Consider the following 22560-nt stretch of genomic DNA (forward strand, 5'->3'; position numbering starts at 1 on the left):
TTTTCCCCCTGTAGCAGTGATTCCAAATTGCTGGCCTCTGGACAGTTCCAAGTTCGCGAGCAAAGTTTTGCCAGTAAGTTTTCACCAGTGAACAGCAACGAGAGGAAAATGAAGACCAAGCTGTGAGTTTTTAATAAAGCTAATTTAATTTAGTAGAAGTAACTGTTCTATATTCCAAGATTAGGTCTTTCAGCTCTTTCTTATTGTTTTTCATGATTAAGAGCCCCTCCCCCTTCTTTTTTTAATGAAAGGAATGTGATATTAAATTTTAGTTAGATCTTATTTCTTACTAGACTTTTTTTATCAAAATGAAAAGTTGGCAACCCACTGTCAAATCACTTTTTTTTTGTTCTTTTACAATATTTACTTACTGGTAAAGCCAAATTTGGGAAATCATCACGAAGATTATCAGGCAGTAACTAGCTCAGCAGTTCTCATTCTGAGTGTGCATCAGAACTGCCTGGAGAGTCTGTTTTAGACAGAGGTTGCCAATCCCTGTCCTCAGAGTTTCTGATTCAGTAGGACTGGAAAAGAGGCTGGAGAATCTGTATTTCTAGTAAATTTTCAGGAGATGCTGCTCACGGGTCAAGGACCATACTCTGAGAACCACTGGCCTGGCTTGTCCATGGTGGAAGGGGGAAGGCTTTCTGAGACTTGAAGGGAGGTTCCTCATTATAGGCAGAGGCCTGGAACGCTGCCAATGCAGAGACACTGTCCCAGATGCTGTACCTGTGGGCTTCAGATTTCTTCCACCTTCCACTAGCGAGGCCAATAATGTGGGCCAGAGAAGCCGTGCTCCTATGAAAGCAAACAAGCTTGCTTTCTGAGCTAAGTGACTCTACAAAGACTAGACTGTTCCATTTCTAAGCTGGAGGAAGAGAGAATGTTCTAGGTTGTCCACCTGATATGTCAGCGCAGATTCTGAATGTGTCAGGAATTTCTCACTTGTGGTTACTTTTTGCCTTTGGTGGCCATGGGCTGCAAGGAAGGTAGTACAGAGTTGACTTCCTTGGGCCCTGGGGTGATGAGAGGAAAGACCTTGGGGCTTGGGGCTAAGGATTCAGTCTGTGACATCCTGCTGAGATGACTTATGCAGGGTCAGTGTAACTTTTGAAGGCTACTTAATAGTGTTCTTTATTTGTTTTCTCACTCTTTCCCACTCTGATTTCTCTAACTGGGATGTCCTCTGAGGTTATGTTCATTTTATCTCATTTTTCTTCCAAACGAATGTATCACCCTTATGTATTTTAATGTTTACATAATACTTGGTTTAATTCGCACACTTAATACTGTCTAAGAACCTGGACCCTGGTTTGGTGAAGAGCAAAAATCTGGCTCTTCAAAAACATACACATTAAAATAGAATTGTACAGAAACAGCAGATAAATACAAATAATATGTGTTTCAGGGATATGTATTTTAGCTGATGACAGAATGTAACTGATCATAAATGTTCTAAGTGTCAGGGGCCCCTGGGTGGCTCAGTCGATTGAGCTACCAACTCTTGGTTTTGGCTCAGGTCATGATCTCATTGTTCATGGGTTTGAGCCCTGCTGACAGTGTGGAGCCTGCCTGGGATTCTTTCTCTCCCTCTCTTTCTCTGTGCCCCTCCCTGTCTCACACACACGTGTGCCCTCTTTCTCTCTCAAAATAAATGAACATTAAAAAATATAAATAAATGTTCTAAATGCCTGAGTTACTTCTCTGAAGCAGGTTAGCCATCCTGGGGTCTCCCATTAGCTCTGCATTACAGTCATGGGATACACTAAACTATAATGAGTACATGTGGTAGGGATCAAGTTCATGATTCATGGAAAATTATTCTGGGTCATCAGAAAAAGGCAATCGACAGAGTCAGGTTTCTGTTGTCTTTGCTCCTTAAAACAGCAACTGGAGGAGTAGTGTGAAAGTGGACATCTGAAACCCAGCTTTACATTTTTCAGGAAAGATATGTGAGCATTCCTTCTGTGCCCTCCCCTTTTCTGTCCTGAAGCCCCAGTCCATCGGGGTCTCGTGCGTGACGAGAACGCTCAGGCCAGGACCTACGACAAGATGAGACACGTCCAGTCGATTTATTTGGGCTGGTAGTTTTCCTGCGTGCTATTTTGTGACCAGGAAGAGAAATAAACAACCCAAACCCAGTCCTCCTATACAGGAGAGCCACTTACATTTGTCCTGCAAGGAATCGTGGGGCACTTCTCCCTGAGGACTTTCTTCCAAGTCTCCATAATGCAGAACCTTGTGGTTGGGTGAAAGTCGACAGTACCAAAACTTGTCTGAAGGAAAAAAAAACACAAATTTATAAGGTAAGTGATTCTGATTTCTAAAAGTATCGACATCCCGGGCGCCTGGGTGGCTCAGTCGGTTAAGCGTCTGACTTCAGCTCAGGTCACGATCTTGCAGTCAGTGAGTTCGAGCCCCGCGTCGGGCTCTGCTGACAGCTCGGAGCCTGGAGGCTGCTTTGGATTCTGTGTCTTTCTCTCTCTCTGCCCATCCCCCACTCGTGCTCTGTCTCTGTCTCTGTCTCTCTCAAAAATAAATAAACACTAAATTTTAAGTCTTCAGGAAGGAAGGAATTCTAGAGCCCTGGGCAATAGGCCTCTTGATTTTGATATTTAGTTAGCACTGTCCTGACTAAAATACATTGGGTAACCACTGGGGAGGTTATTAAATCCTTCAGGCATAATGGCAGCAGGTGTTCTGCGGTGGTGGCTTCCAGAGCGTCATTTCATCAGTATTTATAATGACTATGGGCATCCTTCTCTATCCTCCTAGGTCTGGCAAAAGTGGGGAGGGAAATGTAGAAAAAGCAGCTTTCTTGGAACTCCCCTGCTTCCACTTTCCTCTCCGAGATTTTAAAACTGCTGAGGCAATTTACTTGTGTCACATCTTAGTTGCTATACCGAACCCCCACCCCTGGGGCTAATACATGCAAATTAATCAACCAATGGATTTTTAGGATGCCAGTGATACACATAAGGGGTGGAGTTTATGAGGAAATAGCCTAAATGATTCAGGGATTTATCCAAAGAATGAGGATATTCACAATCATCTCCTCTCTAATTCCTAGAGTGTAGTCCTCTGAATAGACATGACTAGAAGGGGATTAAGAGGTGCAGTCTTCCCTTTATAAAATGATTAAGAATGGGGATGTAATGTATGGCACAGGGAAAACAATCAGTAGTATTGTAACAACTGAGTATGGTGACACATGTAACTACACTTACTGTGGTGACCATTTTGTAATATACGAAGTACTGAATCACTATATTGTACACCTGAAACTCAAAAAATAAAAAAAAAATTAAGACAAAAATAAAGAACTAGACATGACCAGGGTCTTAGGACCATACTTACAAATAACTCCCTCAACTTAACCTCCTCTGTGTTCCAAGGTAATAAAAATGAATAGGCCTGAGAGGTAGGGGGGGGAGGTAAAAACACTTTTTATAGATAAGAAATTTAAATTGTGACAGCAATCTTTGTGAAGCTCTCAAGCAAGGCTGTGCTTAGATGCCTCCTCCTCCAGGAAGCCCTCTCTGATTACTACTGCTGAAGGAAGTCTCCTCATCCTCTTGGATGCCCCAGTGTCTTCTTTGATTATTAGTGCCCCCATGTTAAGCATCTTAGTATTTCCCCTTCTTTACCACAAACCCTAGGCAACTTGCCCTCGCAGGTGTACTGCTAACAATGACTGATGGAGGAAGAGGACTCAGGATACTCATGAGCCTGGACAGTGTGAAGCCAGAGCTCTCTAATGACAGCCACTGTCTTCATAATTGCACTGTCCCAATCCCTTGGCACAGTGCCTGGCACATGGGGGTTGCACAGCTGGTGTTGGTTAAATTGATAAATGAGGACCCAAGGGGACTTGGTCAAAATGCTTAAGGCACAAAGCATCTATGACATTGAAAGCATCTGTGACCTGTAAGCCCCTTTGTGCAATGATGCAGTTGGCAAACATGGTGGCCTTGGTCAAGTCACCTCATTACTGTGCCTACAAACATGTATTGCTTTGAAACTGCTCTGACTAGAAAGCTATCACAACATTTTAAAGAAAGCGTTTTTCTATCTAAAATCGCCTTCACTGCAAAGCTTATATTTTAACTAGGACTCTTTTAATAGAAAAGAAAGATTTAAAAATGGAACTAAAAGCCACACAATGAACAAAGAAAATGCCCCAACTTGATCTACAAAAGCAAAACACCTTTGGGATTCCTATCTTCCTCATCTATAAATAGGGTTTGAGAACTCTTGAATGTACTCATAATATGGCAATCCACATTTTTCAAAGAATCTGAACTCTGCTGGAAAAATCTGGGAGGAAAGGAAAAGTTATTTGCTGGCTAGGGAAACATCTGGCGTTGCTCAATTTTCAAAATTATATCCATACATACAACATAGGTCATTTTCCTGGGAGAGTATTTCAAAGGCAGAGAATAAAGTTATTCCCTGAATAATTCACAGTCATTTCAATTAGGCAAACATGTAATCATCAATTTTCCATGAAGAACACATTTGGGAATCGGATTTGTAATTCACAATAGGAACTGTGAATTCCAAGGGAGCAGGCCATGCTTTGGCCGTGAGTAGCAATAGTGCTCAGGGGGTGGGGGCCTGAATGACAGGCTGTGGAGGTTCCTCCTCCCCAAAGGGAACTTTCACCTTGCCTACATAGCCTGCGGTGACTGTCCAAAGCCAGCTGGAGAGATTTTCTATGAAGCTTTCTTCCCCTGATACCTTGGCGGTGCGATTTTTAGCTAAGTGAGCAACTGAAGGGTGACAGAAAGCCAGCAAGGAGTCAGTGAGCTAGCTGTGCACTGGGATATACAGGTCTTATTTAGAATAAGTTCCCAACTGGTTCTTTCCAGGGATCCCTGGCTTCTTAAGCTGGGATAAATTCTAAGGGTAATGGTAGGAACCTAAAGCCCAAGGGCCAGTATGATGCAATCAAAGATCAAAGATCATTCATTCTCAATATACTGGTGAGTGTTAAAAAATTTAAGTGGTATAACCAGATATCTTGTGAAGTAAAATGCACAACTTGTGTTCGTTCGTAAGACTTCAAAAGTTTTTGCGGCATATACTTTCAAGGGAAGTTTACTTATCCAGGGAATATTTGCAGAGTGCCTACAAAACATGCAGCACTCTATTAGGTACAGCACAAAAACTGTTAGGGTGAAAGGCAGACAATGAGAGACAAAGCCAAGAAGCTCTAGGGCAACAGGCTCCCTTAGTTCTTAGCGGCAAATAAGAGAAACATGGTGGAAACACTTGCTTCCCAGGTTTGGGAAGTAGGGACAGGGACTCAGGGACTGTGGCCATACTGCAAGGAAAAACAGGGACAGGGAAGGTCTCTTGTGTAACATACGCTTCGATTCAGAAACGAAGAGAGACCCGTGGCTGTCTGTCAGGGTTCCTGAAGGCCAAGCAACCATCTTTGCAAAGTTGCCGTTGACATCTGCTTAAAAGGAACACAAAAGGCTACCCAGAATTCTGCCTTAACAATAGCTGGTGCACAACTGACAGAATGTCCTCCTTCCAGGAGGCCTAAATTCTCTTGACTTTTAGGATACCACACTCCTCTAGTTTTCCTCCTTTCTCTGGCTAACTCCCCTCCTATCCTCTAGAAGTTCCTCTTTCTCAGTCCCCTACTGCAATGGTAGAGAGCAAAAAGATCGGTACGTCACCGACCTAAGTGATTGCTCTGTTGCTCCCCATCAAACAGGAAATCTTGGAAGGATGACAAAATATTGGAAGAGGGGCTGAACTGGCTTGGGGAAGCTGTTTTGACTCATAAACAAATGGGTGGATACTGTGCCAGTATCTTCCTCAGGATAAAGGCTGGGGCCATTAGTTCTGGGAAGGTTTCAAGGCATCGTAATGTGTGTGTGTCAGTCTCAAAGGTGGAGCTGCCGTAAAGGACAACAGGGCTGCCAGCTCTGAGCAGCGAACACACCGGCTCATTGCGTGAGACAATTTCAGTGTCAGCCGGCAGCAGCAGCTTGATTTGCAGTTTCTTTAATGGTAAGAAAAATGTGTATTTCTTTTCAAAGCCCAGCATGATGTTACTAGTTCCTCAATCCCTCTGGGCAATGAATGAGCGGATTATTTCATTAGAAGCAATTAGGAGGCAGTGAGAACATTATCAAAGATTGTTTACTAGCATTTAAAGAATAAACAGGAGTTAATATAGAGGTCTTCCAGTCAATTATGAGTATTAGCACATTAATAGCCATTTCTTCATTCCCCAAATTCAAAAACTGACAATTTGGAGACAATTTTGTACTTCATTTTCTTGGTCTGTCTCTGTATGTGTGCGTGTGCGTGCATGCATGCGTGTGCATGTGTGTGTGTGTGAAGGATGAGAGGAAAGCTGGTTTCAGAGCTCACAAGCCTGCTAAGAAGGTCTCCAGGGCTGATTAAAGCTATTCCCAATGTCACATAGATCATTACAGAGCTAATAACCACTGACAACTGTAATTCTTGCAGCACTGCTTGATAGAACTTTCTGTAATGATGGAAATACTCCACAGATCCTTATCCAATAATAAGAAAAGAAGAATTAAATTTTATTAAATTTCAATTAAATTAGCCATAGGTAGCTTTATCCAACAGTACGACTGATCATCTATCTTCATCATCAAGGCTGGAGACATGTTTGGGGCTGGCCATAGGACCGTAGGGGAGGTGAGCAAGCTGAATAATAGCTACCACTGTTGAAAGTGAAATGCTGGGCAGTTCAGTGAGGCGCAGGTCAGCTCTGGCATGGACTCAGGGTGACATCTTTGCCTTGGGTGCAAAGCCCCCAGTTGGCCGGTGACTGCTGGCACAGGGAATCCTGAGAGACCTGTGTTTGGGAAGCAGGTGGCCTTTACTAGAATAAATTTTTAGAGCACTTCCCTTAGGATTTTGGAGCTTTCTCAGGTTAACCTAAAATGTGCAACATCTTCAATGTGTTCAGGTCTTCCTCCTGCCTAGGCTTGAAGCTTTCCAAGTCACAAAACACGAGGGACTTCAGCAATGCTTTTAAAGGGAAATGGTGATGAGATACAAGATTCCTCTGTTGGTCCAGTAAAGGAGGACAATGAATATAGATACAGACAAAGGTCATCCTGCTTTTCAAATCTTCCTCATTTCACCAATCTCCAGAAAGAGACAGGTGTTTTGATTCAGAATTCTGCCTCCCTGGAGACTGCTGTCTCGTTTCACAACAGATGACTCCAGAGCCCCAAATCCTCTTAAAGATGGTTTGGCCTAATCTGCACTTTGGAATCAAATAGACCTGGGCTATGCACCTGGCCCTCACACATCATCCAAGTGGCCTTGGCCGAATTATAAGAACCTTAGGGATCCCTGTTCTTCTTTTGTTAAGTAATGTTAATAATTATATGAGTAAAACATATATAAGATATCCACTTATGCACCTTTCACAGATCTGGCTCACAAATATTAGTATCTTCCTGTTCTTCCAGTTAATGGTAACCCTCCTGTCTACTACTGGTCCCTCCACCTTTCGAGAACAATGATTATCTGTTATTCTGATCTGCAGGAATGTGCTCTGTCCCAAAATCAATTGGATTTTCTTCCTTTGAAAATATGCTTTTATTTTCCCCTTTTTGTTAGAAAAACAAGTTATGATAAGGCTTAATTAAGCCTTAAAAGAAAATTTCAATCAAGGACAGTGGAAGAAATAGCCTGCTCCTACAGGGGTTCTGTGCATGAATAGACCACTTGCCGCTAGGTTTTCTGGGTGAGCTAAAAGACCAACGTAAGGTATATCACCCTTGGCAGCAGTGCGGAAGTCTGCCAATTCCTTGGGGGGGACATGTTTTGGTCACTCCTGAGCTCCAAATTAAGTTTGTCATGTTAGCGCTTAGAGAAGGGATGCTGGCCAACAAAATGGACAGTGTTTTCAATGAGAAGCAAAAGTTTCATGTTGTCATTTCTTGAAATGACACAACAATGTGTAGCCCTGGGCTCTTGGCAAGACGATGCAACATGAGTGATTCTGAAAGCCCCTAATCTCTATCTCTGAAATCGAAGGAAAATAGGGAGCAGTTTCTGATCCTGCAGATTCTCATGATGCAAATAATGGCCCTAACATAAACAACCTCTGGAGTTTCATCTGAACTGTCTCCTGCAGAAGCAAGGCAATCTATCTCATTGTGAAGCAGTCTGAACAAGAGTCTTCCATACTCTGTGGTAGGAAGAGAATGGAGTGAGGTTGGCATGTGATATGCATTGCCAATCTACCATCTGTGTTTAAAAACCTATATTCTGAGGATCTACAAGCTAAAATTAATGATAACTATCACTAATGAATGTTTGACAATGTGTAAAACACTACACTGAGTGCTACAGATGCAGGATTTTATTTAACCCTTATAACTGTTAGATGTAAAACCATCATCCTTTGACAGATGAGGAAGTAGGAACGTAGAGCGATCTAGCGGGTTTCCCAAGACTACCCAGCTAGTGAGTGGGGAAGCAGGCACAAGAATACAGCTTGATGTGTTTCACATGATTTACTGCAGTTCTAAAGTGGTCAGAATTCCAGGAAACCCAGATTTGTGAATATCTACATCAGTCTAACCAAGTAGCAGAGCTGTGACTGAGGCAGGTAGAATTATGGGTAGGTATTAACGCAGGTCTTCTGGTCAAACAGTGCGGTAGAGGACTCTGTCTGCTTCTCCACTTTCCAGTTTTGTGGGACAAAAAACTCTTTCATATTTTCCCCTGTAAAGTTAATACTTGAATCAATTCATCTATATCCAAATCACTGTTGGACAAGTTTCAAGGGAGTGCAGCCGCCATTCCTTCACCGCGTGTTTGCTCTTTAAGCTGTGACGCCACATGGCTGCTCCCCTCTGAGAGCTCCTGTGGAAGTACACCTCTTTCAAAGGATTAAAATGATTTTACATCATATCCTCATTAATCTGTGTAAATCTAAATGGACTGTTTTGATGGGGTGATAGGAAACCAATTTCAGCACAGTCTGCTTTGAATCCCTACTTTTAAGCACACAGACCTAGTCATCAGACTAGGATCTTGGGCTGAATGTGGATCTTGTGCTTAAATCCATTTACCAAACACCAAAAGGCCTTCCTTTATGCACCCAGAAGGATGATTTTATATTAAACACAGATGGCCAGGCTCCCTAGGGAGCTTAACTAATGAATTTATAATCTAGGTGCTAATATTTCTTCGTTCATTAGGTAAGTCATTTTTAGAAAACTGGACAAATTTTCAGATAACAGACTAACACCTCTTTAGCCAAAAAACTGTCATTATTATATCTAGAAACAGGATTATTCTAGAGTCCACTAGAATAATTTCACCCTAAAAAGGGAAGACTCATGGCAAAGTAGACTGGAAGGTTAAGTTGACTTCTCTGAATTAAGTTCTGGAGGATCCTAGCTGAACATCAGTGGAGGCATTGGACGGTTTGTGTCCATGTGCCACTTCTCCCCTCCTCCTCCCACTTCTATGTCCCTTGCCCAAGCTGAGTACATAAAACCTTTATAAATCATCTTATGGGAGCATATGTCCTGACTATTGAGTTTTTCAAAGGTGATGAAGAGATCAGGCATGGAATTGACTTTCTGGCTAACTGGGCTAAGAGATCATCTAATCCTATTCTCTCACTTACTAGATAAGAAACTGTAGCCCTGAGAGGTCATGTGTCTGCCTAAAGGCACCCAGCTGGTTACTTAGAGTTGGGAAGCCTAGAATTAAGTCTACTCACTACCAGCTCATTGCTCTTTTCCTACACCATCTCTCCGAAGAGTAGGAGCTACCCTTTGTTTAAGAGCTACATTCATGATCACCCTCCCTCCTTACGCTAACTTCAGGATACAGGCCTTGTTAGCTCCATTTCAGATGGAGAAACTGTCCACAGTCATGCAGCTGGTCAGGGGAAGAGGCAGGACTGTGCCCATTACATCTGGCTCCAGGTCTCCTGTCCTTACCACCATGCCACATTACCTTCCTGGAATAGGAAGATGTCCAATGCAAGGAATGCGGTGAGAAAGATGTCAATGCAAGAAATGCCCTCTTCCACTGCTCTCCCAAAGTGAGCCTTTCTTAGCACCAGCTGCATCTCAGCCCTTATTATTATTCTGCCCATTGTCCTCTCCTGAGGCCCCCTTTGAAGCTCACTGCCATAGCTTTTTAATCTCTGGGAACAACCTGAATTTTCATTCCTCAAGGAAGTTCCGCCGTTGAAAGTTCTTTAATATGATTTTTAATGGTAATATTCGAAATAGTTTGAATTTACTCAACATTCAGCACAAAGGCCATTTAAGTAAACGGCCAGGAGGATGGGCTCAGCAAAAACATGAAATAATGTTTGTCATTAGTGGGTGAGCTCTGTGTCTGAGCAGAACATCCACTGAGTTTCAAAAATATCTGCCAGAGTTTCTCCTGGGTCGTAACTGGTGTCTGTTCTTGGTATAACTGTTAATTCTGATGCTTGTTCCTGGCTGTCCCTCAATCTCTTCACCTCTCCCCAGATCTTATTTTTCAGTTTTACTTTCTGTTTGTTTGTAGGACAATATGATAGGAGTAGTTTGACTTTTCAGTCAGCAGCCTGTCAAAAGAAAAAGAAAGCAAATAGTGGGACTTCACTTCCCTAAAAACAGCTGGAAGTGCTTCCCACCTATTGGAACTACTCTAATGGCACCCATTTTGACAAAATATTTTTGGATTAAAATTCGTTGAGACAATTCTTGCAAGAATTGTCAATAGAAGTTCTTCTTGCAAGATTATCAAAACTGATTCTATCCCATCTGGGTTCACTGTTACCTGCATCCCCAAATAAAGTAATTTATACCTAGAAGAGAATCAGTATTGGGATTTGGGAATAAGGGCCATCCATGCTGGAAGTTTCAAGATCAAACCCAACACTAGGTGCCAGCTCTCCTGACAGCAGAGTGAGTCATTGAAAGTAAGGGCCATAGGGTTGCTGGAGTATGAATCCTTGCTCTTCTGCAAGTTGCTCTTTGAGCAAGTTACTTACTTGAGTAAGTTACTTACTCCTCAGTGCCTTAGTTTCCTTATCTGTGAACTGGGCATAATCACAAGATTACCTATGGTTACCATGAGAATGAAATGCATTAAAATAAGAGCCTGGCACATGGTAAGTGCTCAGTACATGTTAGTTGTTCTTGAACAACAGTTCCATAGGTGTTCTGGTAATTCTTTGATTCTCTCTGGGTATGCATGAGTAGTCAAATCTTACCTGGACTGCTATTCCTGTTCTGAGTACAATGCTGCATAGCCTACTTGTAAACTAGCACCTGTGCCCTGTGATACCCCATGGAGTGGGCCACGGTTCACCCTAGCTGAGGGTGGAGTGGTCCCAAACACAGTACCTTGCCTCCGTCGGCAGTTGAGTTTCCTAAAGCAGGTCCCTTCCACAAGGCGGTTCAGGCGTTGCTGTTTGATCAGCTCCAAGATTTCTGGCTGAATCTTCTCCTTTAGTTCCCTGTGAAGGACAAACATATATTCCATAGCATGCCTTGAGAACAGCGGTTGGTTGAAAGGACATCATGGGCATGGCTTTCCAAGGGCTTTCCGTGGTTTTAAATGCTTACCAAACATTTAAAGAAGAGTTAATACCTATTCTTTTGAAGCTGTTCCAAAAGGTAGAAATGGAAGGAAAACTTCCAAAGTCATCCTATGAGGCTTGATTCCAAAACCAGACAAAGACCTCACTAAAAAGGAGAATTACAGACCAATTTCCCTGATGAACATGGATGCAAAAATTCTCAACAAGATACTAGCAAATCGAATCCAACAGTACATTAAAAGAATTATTCACCATGATCAAATGGGATTTATTTCTGGGCTGCAGGGCTGGTTCAATATGTGCAAATCAATCAATGTGATACACTACATTAATAAAAGAAAGGAAAAGAACCACATGATCTGCTCAATAGATGCAGAAAAAGCTTTTGACAACATACAGCATCCTTTCTTGACAAAAACCCTCAAGAAAGCAGGGAAAGAAGGAACATATCTCAACATCATAAAGGCCACATATGAAAGACCCACAGCTAATATCATCCTCAATGGGGAAAAACTGAGTTTTCCCCTTAAGATCAGGAACACGACAGGGATGTCCACTCTCACCACTGTTGTGTAACATAGTATTGGAAGTCCTAGCCTCAGCAATCAGACAACAAGAAAAAATAAAAGGCACACAAATGGGCAAGGAAGAAGTCAAACTTTCACTCTTTGCAGACAACATGATATTCTATGTGGGAAACTAAAAGACTAGACCAAAAAACTGCTAGAACTGATACATGAATTCAGCAAAGTCACAGGATATAAAATCAACATAGAGAAATCATTTTGCATTTCTATATAACAATAATGAAGCAGTAGAAAGAGAAATCAAGGAATCGATCTCATTTACAATTGCACCAAAACTGTAAGATACCTAGGAATAAATCTAACCAAAGAGGTAAAAGATCTCCTGAAAACTATAGAAAGTTTATGAAAGAAACTGAAGCAGACACAAAAGAAATGGAAAAACATTTCATGCTCACAGATTGGAAGGACACATGTTATTAAAACGTCTATACTACCCAAAGCTATCCACACATTCAGTGCAATCCCTATCAAAATAACACCAGAATTTTTCACAGAGCTAGAGCAAACAATCCTAAAATTTGTATGGAACCACAAAAGACCCCAGATAGCCAAAGTAATGTTGAAAAAGAAAACCAAAGCTGGAGACATTACAATTCCAGACTTCAACCTGTATTACAAAGCTGTAATCATCAAGACAGTATGGTACTAGCACAAAAACAGACACATAGATCAGTGGAACAGAATGGAGAACCCAGAAATGGACCCATAAATGTATGGCCACTAATCTTTGACAAAACAGGAAAGAGTATCCAATGGAAAAAAGACAGTTTCTTCAGCAAATGGTGCTGGGAAAACTGGATAGTGACTTGCAGAAGAATGAACCTGGACCACCTTATTACATCATATACAAAAATAAACTCAAAATGGATGAAAGACCTAAATGTAAGACGGGAAGCCACCAAAATCCCAGCGGAGAAAACAGGCAACAACCTCTTTGACCTCGGTTGCAGCAACTTCTTACTAGACATGTCTCTGGAGGCAAGGGAAATAAAAACAAAAACGAACTATTGGGACCTCATCAAGATAAAAAGCTACTGCACAGCAAAGGAAACAATCAACAAAACTAAAAGGAAACTGACAGAGAGAAGATATTTGCAAAGGACATATCAGATAAAGGGTTAGTATCCAAAATCTACAAAGAACTTACCAAACTCGACACCCAAAACACAATCCAGTGAAGAAATGGGCAGAAGACATGAATAAATGCTTTTCCAAAGAAGATATCCAGATGGCTGACAGATGTATGAAAAGATGCTTGACATCACTCATCATCAGGGAAATACAAATCAAAACCAACTGAGATACCACCTCACTCCTCTCAGAATGACTAAGATTAACAACTCAGGAAACAACATACATTGGTGAGAATGTGGAGAAAGGGGAACACTTTTGCATTTGGTGGGAATGCAAACTGGCATAGCCACTCTGGAAAATAGTATGGAGCTTCCTCAAAAAATTAAAAATAGAACCACCCTATGATCCAGGAATTGCACTACTAAGTATTTATCCAAAGAATGCAAAAAACTGATTCAAATGGGCACATGCACCCCAATGTTTAGAGCAGTGCCATCAACAATAGTCAAAGTATGGAAAGAGCCCAAATGTCCATCAACTGATGAATGGATAAAGAAGATGTGGCGCGTGCGCACGCACGCGCGCGCGCACACACACACACACACACACACACACACAAAATGGAATACTACTCAACGATAAAAAAAGAATGAAATCTTGCCATTTGCAACAATGTGGATGACACTAGAGTATATTATGCTAAGCAAAATAAGTCAGTCAGAGAAAGACATATCAAATGATTTAACTCATATGTGAAATTAAAGAAACAAAACAGATGAACATAGAGGAAGGAAAAAAAATAAAAACAGAGAGGGAGGCAAACCATAAGAGACTCTTAAATACAGAGAACAAACTAAGGGTCGTTAGAGGGGAAGTTGGTGGGGGATGGGCTAAATGGGTGATGGGCATTTAGGAGGGTGTTTGCTGGGATAAGCACTGGGTATCATATATATGAGATGAATCACTAAATTCTACTCCTGAAACCAATACCATACTATATGTTAACTAACTTGAATTTAGATAAAAATAAAATAAAGTAAGAAACAAAAAGAAAAAGAAAGGGCATTATGGGCAGATGGGGCAGGGAAGTGCAAGTTGCATCTTTCCACGACCATCCCACTACCTCCCAAGTTGGTGCTTTAGAGAATTATTTATTAAGAGTTAGTGGATGGGGTTATCTGTTATAACAACACTATAGATTCTCTGACATTTACAGAATACCCACAAAAGAACCAGCCGCTTCAGTGACGTTTTTCTAGACCAAAGTCTCCCGAGAAATTTCTTCCGTTTCACAAGTCATAGATATAAATGCATGCAGAAACTCACTAGACTCTGCCAAGACAATAAATATTTGGTCACATTTCCCCCCTACAGCAGGTAAACTCATAGACTACATCTACGATCCGACCAAATAGCATTACTGGTCAGTCCTGTAATTACTAATTCCACAGCAAACACTATATCCTGGGCAAACCACAGGCATTCCGTTCTGTCTCACAGATGGGAAAAACACATCGCCCCAGACTCCAGCCTACAGAGATTGGGATAATCATGGGATAAATTAAGGATTATTTGCATCTGGTGTAGGGCTAATATAAAGTTGTCTTAGATGTACTATGCCATAAAGAGATCAGAATAGAGTACAATGGCTTCTAAATCTTTCTTTAAAGAGCATAATTTTTTTATCCTGTGAAATTTTATGTAGCACCCTAGTGTTTGAGTCTGGTAAAGCTAGAGCTGTTCTAGCTGATGCTGGGCAGGAAGAACCCTCAGTAGAGGTGAAGTATTGATTTAAACATAGATCTAGAACTCAGAAAACTAGGGTTTCAACCTAAACTCTGCCCATGACTCATTTTTCATGTAGGTCTCAGCTTCCCCATCTGTAAAATGGGGATAAGAATCTTTTCTGGGAAACTGCTGTGGCTCACAAGGGACACAGTATGAGTGCAAATGCTCTATAAGCACCGGGCAGGAACACAAGGTATTACTGAATTTGCTTTGATAATATTCTCTCCTTTCCTCAGGCCACCTCTCCTTGTGGCCATATTTCACTGTAGTCAAGGCTCACATATCTGTCAGCTTCAATTTTAACTCTGGACCTGTTCTGGACTGTAGGCCAGCTGTCTCCACACGGTGTTTGGTTCACGGGTGGGGAAGGCACTCACTCTGGGTAAGTGTCTGCTATGAGCAGCTAGTGTCCTGTCCCATTTTAGCTCATCCCCTTCCTGTTTTCTCTCAAAATAGCTCATGTTTTGGGAATATTTATCAGTGTCATTAGTAAATGGGCAGTATTTCCTTTCTACAGGTGGAGAAACAGTTCACAGAGGTTAAGTGTGGAATAGGGGTACAAACTTAAATCTTCTGCATACAAACTGCTCCTATTTATATGTGAGAAAAAGAGAATTAACAAGTTACATCAGGGTGCCTGGGTGGCTCAGTCAGTTAAGTGTCTGACTCTTGGTCATGGCTCAGGTCATGATCTCACAATTCACGGGTTTGAGCCCTACAAAGGGCTCTGCACTGGCAGTGTGGAGACTGCTTGGGATTCTCTCTCTCTTTCCTTCTCTCTCTGTCCCTTCCCCACTTATGCCGTCCCTGTCTCTCTCAAAATAAATAAATAAACTTAGAAAAAAATTTAAAAAGTTACATCAAAGGATCTGGCCATTATCTAATGGGGTATGCCAGTACACTCTGCTAATACATATTTTAAACTCAAATGGCTTCAAATCTCTTGTCATTTGATACTGTTCCAATTGAGCATTTATAAAGCATAATATGGAGATTCATCCCTAATAATACAGCTTGGTATATTTGTAAAGCTGTTCCTGTGCAGGCCTCCAGGGTCTCATCTCAGGCTTTCAGATCACTAAAGCTATTTATTATCAATGCTCAGCTTTTGTAAAATGGACTTAGTATATTGCAGCTTTGATGAACCCTGCTCTGAATGGGAGAAGAAGGTGGGGGAATTGCCAGGGCAGTCATACACAACAATAAATCACTGCTCCTGACTTCCAAGTCAGGGCGATGGGGCAGAGAGGACAAGACTGTACTGCGGGATGAAGAAATCACTGGAGAGAGGGTTTGGGAATTTCTTTGATTCTTAGGTTAAGATGTATCTTTAGAGAATAGTTTCGGTAGGCTAAAACTCAATTATTAAAAAAAGGAGATAAAGATGCAGAGAAGAGGACTAAAAGGAGGAAATAAGTGAAAGTACTTCCGAGTAATTTTAGTTGATGATTTATGACATCTTAGTGTGAGCCCCAGATGTGCTCATCATGACACATTCCATTATGGAACCAGCCCCGGGAGACAGACCACTGGAATGAGTGAATCTGCTGCTGCAAGAGTTAGCCTTTCCTTATTATGAACCCCAAAGGCCTCCAAAACATGCCTGGACAATGAGAAAAAGGGGACAACTTTTCTGTTTTCTAAGTGATTTTCCTCTTCTTTCCGTGCAAATGGGACTCAGTTGCTATAAAATTCACTCAAATTAGGAAAACATAGGTAAAACCTACATGGTGTGTCTGTGGATGAGATTTGACCTCAGAATAATCCAAGCAATAACACCACGGGCTAGATTTGGGGTTTGAAATTCTCAGCTTGGGGTCAATGAGGCCAAGGTCATGGGTTCACTGCCTTTGCTTTGATAGATATCCTTCTTATTCTATTTAAAGGCCTTGTGAATAAATACAGGAAGGATGATTAAAGGGGGTAGGTTAAATGAATGTGTGAAGGACAATTCCAAGTCCAGCATGTTTCTGGAAGAGGATCCCAGGTATGAGTCCAGTGAGGCTAGCACCATATACAGAAGACAGACGCACCACTAGACTGGTGCGATGCCCCCCTGCACCTGTGGTCTGCCCTACCGAGCTGCTACTCAGCGCTCACCTGCAGTAGAGGTTGGCTCACTTTTTCGGTAAAAGGCCAGGTAGTAAATATTTCAGGCTCCATGGGCCATATACTGTCTGGCAACTACTCAGCTCTGCCATAGCAGAGTGAAAGCAGTCGTCAGTGTGTAAACACACGAACGTGGCTGTGTTCCAGTGAAACTGCATTTACAGAAACAGAGAGTGACTGTGATTTGGCCCAAGAGCCATCTATGCTTTGCTGACCCCTGATCTAACATGGCTCTGTGAAGACTTTGGGTGGGTTGAATGACAGTGTCTGTTTCATGGAAATTGATCTGTCTGTGTTGACACTGGAGGGCCTCCAAATGCAGTCTTTGTACTTCCTCTGCTCTTTATATTACAGACTCAGGACTTTAAATAGCAACTTTATGCTGACAACTTCCCAAATTTGTATTTCCAACCTGGACCTTTCCGTTCAACTCCAGATTCATCAATCCAACTGCCTATTTGGATGTCTCACAGACACCTCAAACTTGACAGGTCCAAAGCTGAACTCCTGACCCCCTGTGCTAACATCTTCCACTCTCTCTATCCTTTAGTTGTTCAGCCCAAACAAAACCCTGAGCTCATCCTCAACACCTCTCTTTCTCTTACACCCCACATCCAATCAATCAGGAAATACCTTTCTTATCTTCAAAATCTATCTAATCTATATCATTTTGTTCTTGGATTATTTAAGTAACTTCCTTACTGATCTCTCTGTTTCCAAACTTGCCTCCCTGGAGTCCATTCCCAATATAGTAAGCAAGAGGGATCATTTAGAAACCCACGTCAGAGCATGCCAATCTTCTGCTCAAAACCCTCCAATGGCTCCCCAACAAGGCCCTCCATATCAACTTCCAGCCTCTTCTCTGGTCTTACTTCCTATTGTTCTCCTCCTTGCTTACTCTTTTCTAGCCACTCTGGCCTTCTTTATTGAGCACCCGGACCTACTCCTACCTCAGGGCCTTTGTACTGTTGGTTCTCTCTGCTGTACTCTTCTCCTAAATGCACACATAGCCTGCTTCCTTAAACATCTTTACTAAAATGTTACCATCCCAACTAGAGGGATCTACTCTGACCACATTATTTAAAACTTCCAGCTCTCCATTCCCATGGTCTTTATCCTCTTTTAACATGCTATCATCTTATTTACTGTGTTTATTGTCTGTTTCTCTCCACAACAATACAATCACAATAGGGTGAGAATTGAGTCCTCTTTACTGCTGAATCACCAACACATAGAACAGCATGTGGCAGGCATTTGATAAGTATTTGTCAAGTGCACTGAACACTGAAAATTGTGTAACTGACCAGACCATTCTACCGGCACTGGTTAAGAGAAAGCATTGAGCAAAGCTTGTGGCCAGTCTTTAGTGAGGAGGCAGATATGCAGGATAGGCATTGGCCTTATTTCCGGCTCTGTTTGATTTTACTTTTTCTTTCTTACCTATACTTCTCCTGTACCTTCCGAGATAAGGCAGGAGAGGCACATACAAAGACATTCATAGTGTCAGTTTTATCATTTACATTTCAACAGTGTGACCACATGTTCAATTCTGGTTATCAGCTAATGGGTAAGAGTGAACATTTCTCTTAGTGGATATTATGTGCCAGGCATATGCTAAATGCTTTTAAAGAACTAGGTCATGCACATAACGATGCAACAATGTATATGCTTTAATCATCTTCCTTTTTAGACATTAACAACAGCAGGCTTAGGATGGGTTACGTAACTTGTCTACAGAGCCATATTGGTAGGTGGTGGCCTTGGAGTCGGATTCCAGATCTGTTAGCTGCCTGGGCGTGGATCTGCTACCTTTTGCTACTATGCTTCATTGGTGTTTATCCTTGCCTCTCTTCTCCCCAATTAGTGTTAAATGACCTATTTTTGGACTATTCAAGCTTTTTATATCCATTAACTCGGATTAATTGTGTGGATGGACTTATTGTCCCTGTAAAGTCATGCTAAGTGGAGAAAAACAAATATCTCCTCTCTGAAACAATGAGTTAAGAGCTAAGAAATAGAACAGAGGTTCTTCACCCCACTGAATATCCCCCCCCCCAAATAATTGCTCATATAGGGTGTGCATTTTTCTTCTCGGGAAACATCAACGTTTTATAATAATGGGATGTGTGCCTCAAAGCATCTTTGTGGCACTTAGGTTTGCCACCGTGTTGTGTGCGATAGTCACAGAGGTGACCAGGTGAGGGGGGGGGCGCACTACGGGGGTCAAGAGGCTGGTGAGGGTGTGGCCAGTGGGGTTCAGTCAAGCCCCAGGTAAGTCGTTGTCCCAGTCCTCAAAATGAAAAGCTTAAACTGGATGACCTTGAAGGTGCTTTTCAGTTCTAAATTTCTAATATCCTAATCCCTGAGCTTGGGTGAGATGTGTCTCCTCTATGTTCTCATGACAACCCCTACCCGTGCTTCTTCCAACCAAGCCCAGTCTGTGCTAACCCTGCAACCCCAGTTTCACAATCTTGGACAGTGGGAGGTCAAGTGCCTCTGGTTCTCTGCCTGTCCCCATCACCTTGGGCAGAGCTGAGAAGGTAGGAGTCATTTGATACATATTTGTTATGTGAATTAATGAATGAATACAAACAATCATACATGTGTTGACTTTCTCTCTGTTGACTTGAGTTTGTTCTCCAAGCCATTTTGGCAGCTTTTAGGCTTCCTCCAATCTCACACTGAGTTCTTGTCTAGTTGGTCACTCAACAGACAAAAACATCATTGGACGAGAAGCTGGAGGAGGCTGGCTGCCAACTGCCCATCTCAGAGGCCAGGATAATGATCAGGCTGGTTCATGGGCTCCACCCCACTGAAATTGCTAGAGTTTCTGACAAGTCTTCATGACTTATTGCAACTATACCAAGAGCTCTAGTGAGCTGCAGTGCTTTTCAGTCCTGTGGCCAAATGATGCTGCCAAAGCTACATACATACCCAAAATTCCCTTTATATTTGTATGGCTCCCCCTTATGTAATAAATGTAAAGATAGGAGCTTCTTGTAATCAAGAGAATACTTCAGAATGTCACGGGCAGAGCCTCAGGAGATAAAGATATGAAGCCAAAAACAGGTGCAAAGGATTCACACTTCACATGTGGTTAACATTTCTACTTAGAATAAAGTCATGGTCAAACATTAATTGGAATCCCTTGGCCTCAACTGAAGTGGTCTCTTAAAGTCTCCCTTTAGGCTTTAATAATTGGTGTCAAAAAATAAGTTTCCTCGTGTTTACACATCCGCTGAAACAAACCTTATGAAATCCAACATTTCAGGACTGTAGGCCCTGGGATAGGGTGAGGCAGAATTGTCCCCCTCTGCAAATAAGAAACTGTGTCTCTGAGGGGTCAATCATTTATGTGAGGGGCTTTCTTTCTGGTAGGACTAGCTGGACCCTCTGGCTGAGGACCAGTGGCAAAGCCCTGGCAACGCCTGCTGCACAGCTGGCTGGTGCACAATGCAGGTGTGATTCAAGTCTCACGATGCGAGCCAAAGACCCTCAGGAAGTGCTTCTCTCCCTTGCACCTAATGTCACCCTCACTAACATCTGCAGTTCCGCTCCACAGCCTCTAACCGTGCTTCTTAGGGCCTGAAAATAAACACATAGTAGACAGCTTGGCTTTTGTCTTTTCAGACCTGTGAACTTTCTTTTTCTTAAAAAATTTTTAAATGTTTATTCATTTTTGAGAGGCAGAGACAGAGTGTGAGTGGGGGAGGGGCAGAGAGAGAGGGGGACACAGAATCTGAAGCAGGTTCCAGGCTTCAAGCTGTCAGCACAGGGGGCGTGAACTCATAGACCACAAGATTATGACCTGAGCTGAAGTCAGACACTCAACCAACTGAGCCACCCAGGCACCCTGACCTGTGAACTTTCTTAAACCTCATCTTAGCCTTGCACTTTGCAAAGGAGCTCTGATGGGGTGGACAGAGCATTGGTTGAGGGATCAGTGGGCTGGAGATCAAGTCCTGGCTCCTCACCTCTCTGGTCTATACCTGCTCCTTGAATGGGAGTAAGATCTACCTACTTCATATGGATGTGAGGAAATGAAATAGTGGGAGGGGCTGCTTTGCAAACTGCCAAGCATTAAAAAGGCCAAATATTTAAGAGTAAAAGACAGAAAGAGGGGTAGAAAGAAAAAGGATGAGACAGAGACCGAGAGGGTTAATGTCATAATGACACCTATACTGTAGGTTTGCTTCACCAAAAGTTCAGAAGAAGCTGTGTCCAGTCTTCTGCAGGAAGAAAGAGAATAAATATCACTTTCCTTACCACTCCCTGCCTTTTCTCCTGTTTGCTTCTGTATAAATTATAAGGGTAACAAAACTGACCTGGCTCTTAGAAAAAGACAAGGGAAGATCAATAGGCCAGTTCTAAGAAAAGATGAATCAAAAAAAAAATCCCCAAAACAAAACAGTCTCTGTGTTGGAGGTGCAGAGCATCCCCAAGATAGAGGTATGTGAAACAGCAACTGGTGCTGCAAAGTCCTATAACGAGAGGGCCTGCTTCCTCTCCTTCTCAGGCCTGCAGGCTGATGGGCAAGCAGGTGATGCACGATGCTCTGCCACGAGGCAAAGCTGAGGGGGCAGGGAGAAGTGGATCTCTCTCTTCCTCTCAATCTGTCTCTTCCACCCAGGACTTCAGTGTTCATATTGCCCGGATTATCAGTGGCCCTTGCTCTTGTCAATCAAAGGGACCTACCGAGAATAGCTACACAGGCAAAAAAATTTTGTCCCGGGTGTTAGGAAAGGTCCCCCCCACTTTTCGACTGTGAATTCTCAGAGGACTTGTCAGTCACCAGGCCACTTCCTGGTTTCGGTCCTGCTGCCAACACTGTGCCTGTCTTCCCCTCAGCCGGCCCTGCCCAGCCTTCCTTCCTCAGGGAGCTGCTGAGACTTGAGGAACCCAACTGACATTGCCTGGAGTGTCTTTTGTTGGCCTTCTGTAAGGATCTCACGACACAGCCCACAACAGGCCTTCAGACCAGAAGTGTTGGGTCAGAGCCTGCGAGGAGACAGAGGACAGCGGTTACTTACAAAATCGGGCGAGACTGGAAATCTTCCTGGTTCATCCTCTCAGACTGGCGGATTTTCAGGATCTCGGTGTAGCTCAGGTTCTGCAGTTTGCACTTGAACTGATCCAGGGAGCTAGGCTTGGTTGTGAGAGCTCTCATAACCTGCTCCTTCACCACCTGCATTACCTGTGGATGAAAGAAAGACCATAATTTTCCTGGGGGCCGTCCTTGCCCATTGGAAAAAATCTTCCAGAGATAATGGCTCCCTACCTCCCTGCCTCCCTTGACTTGCACTCTCTGCCCAAACCTTGAGAGTGCTTTTCCAAAGAGTAGGCTACCATGATGTACATCTTCAACTTTGTCTTGTACCTGTAGAACCACAAGAAGGAGATGGATGGACTAACTTGGGGTTGGGGATGAGA

The 22560-nt window shown here is 42.6% G+C and overlaps 1 protein-coding gene across 2 annotated transcripts in view; it reads right to left on the reverse strand.

Moving 5' to 3' along the window:
• ELMO1 (engulfment and cell motility 1) overlaps positions 1–22560 on the reverse strand; it is a 532635-nt gene that overhangs the window by 22743 nt on the left and 487332 nt on the right. For both annotated transcript variants that reach the window (XM_047095403.1, XM_047095404.1), the window contains exons 17-19: positions 22161–22324; positions 11376–11488; positions 2169–2276 (exon numbers count right to left, since the gene is read on the reverse strand). In XM_047095403.1, coding sequence (XP_046951359.1) covers positions 2169–2276; positions 11376–11488; positions 22161–22324 — 385 coding nt within the window. The remainder of the gene's footprint in view (positions 1–2168; positions 2277–11375; positions 11489–22160; positions 22325–22560) is intronic.

Source organism: Lynx rufus, unplaced genomic scaffold, assembly GCF_022079265.1.
Source record: "Lynx rufus isolate CCGP_SWC_20201006 ecotype Redwood Valley unplaced genomic scaffold, mLynRuf1.p SCAF_4, whole genome shotgun sequence".
Classification (NCBI taxonomy): domain Eukaryota; kingdom Metazoa; phylum Chordata; class Mammalia; order Carnivora; family Felidae; genus Lynx; species Lynx rufus.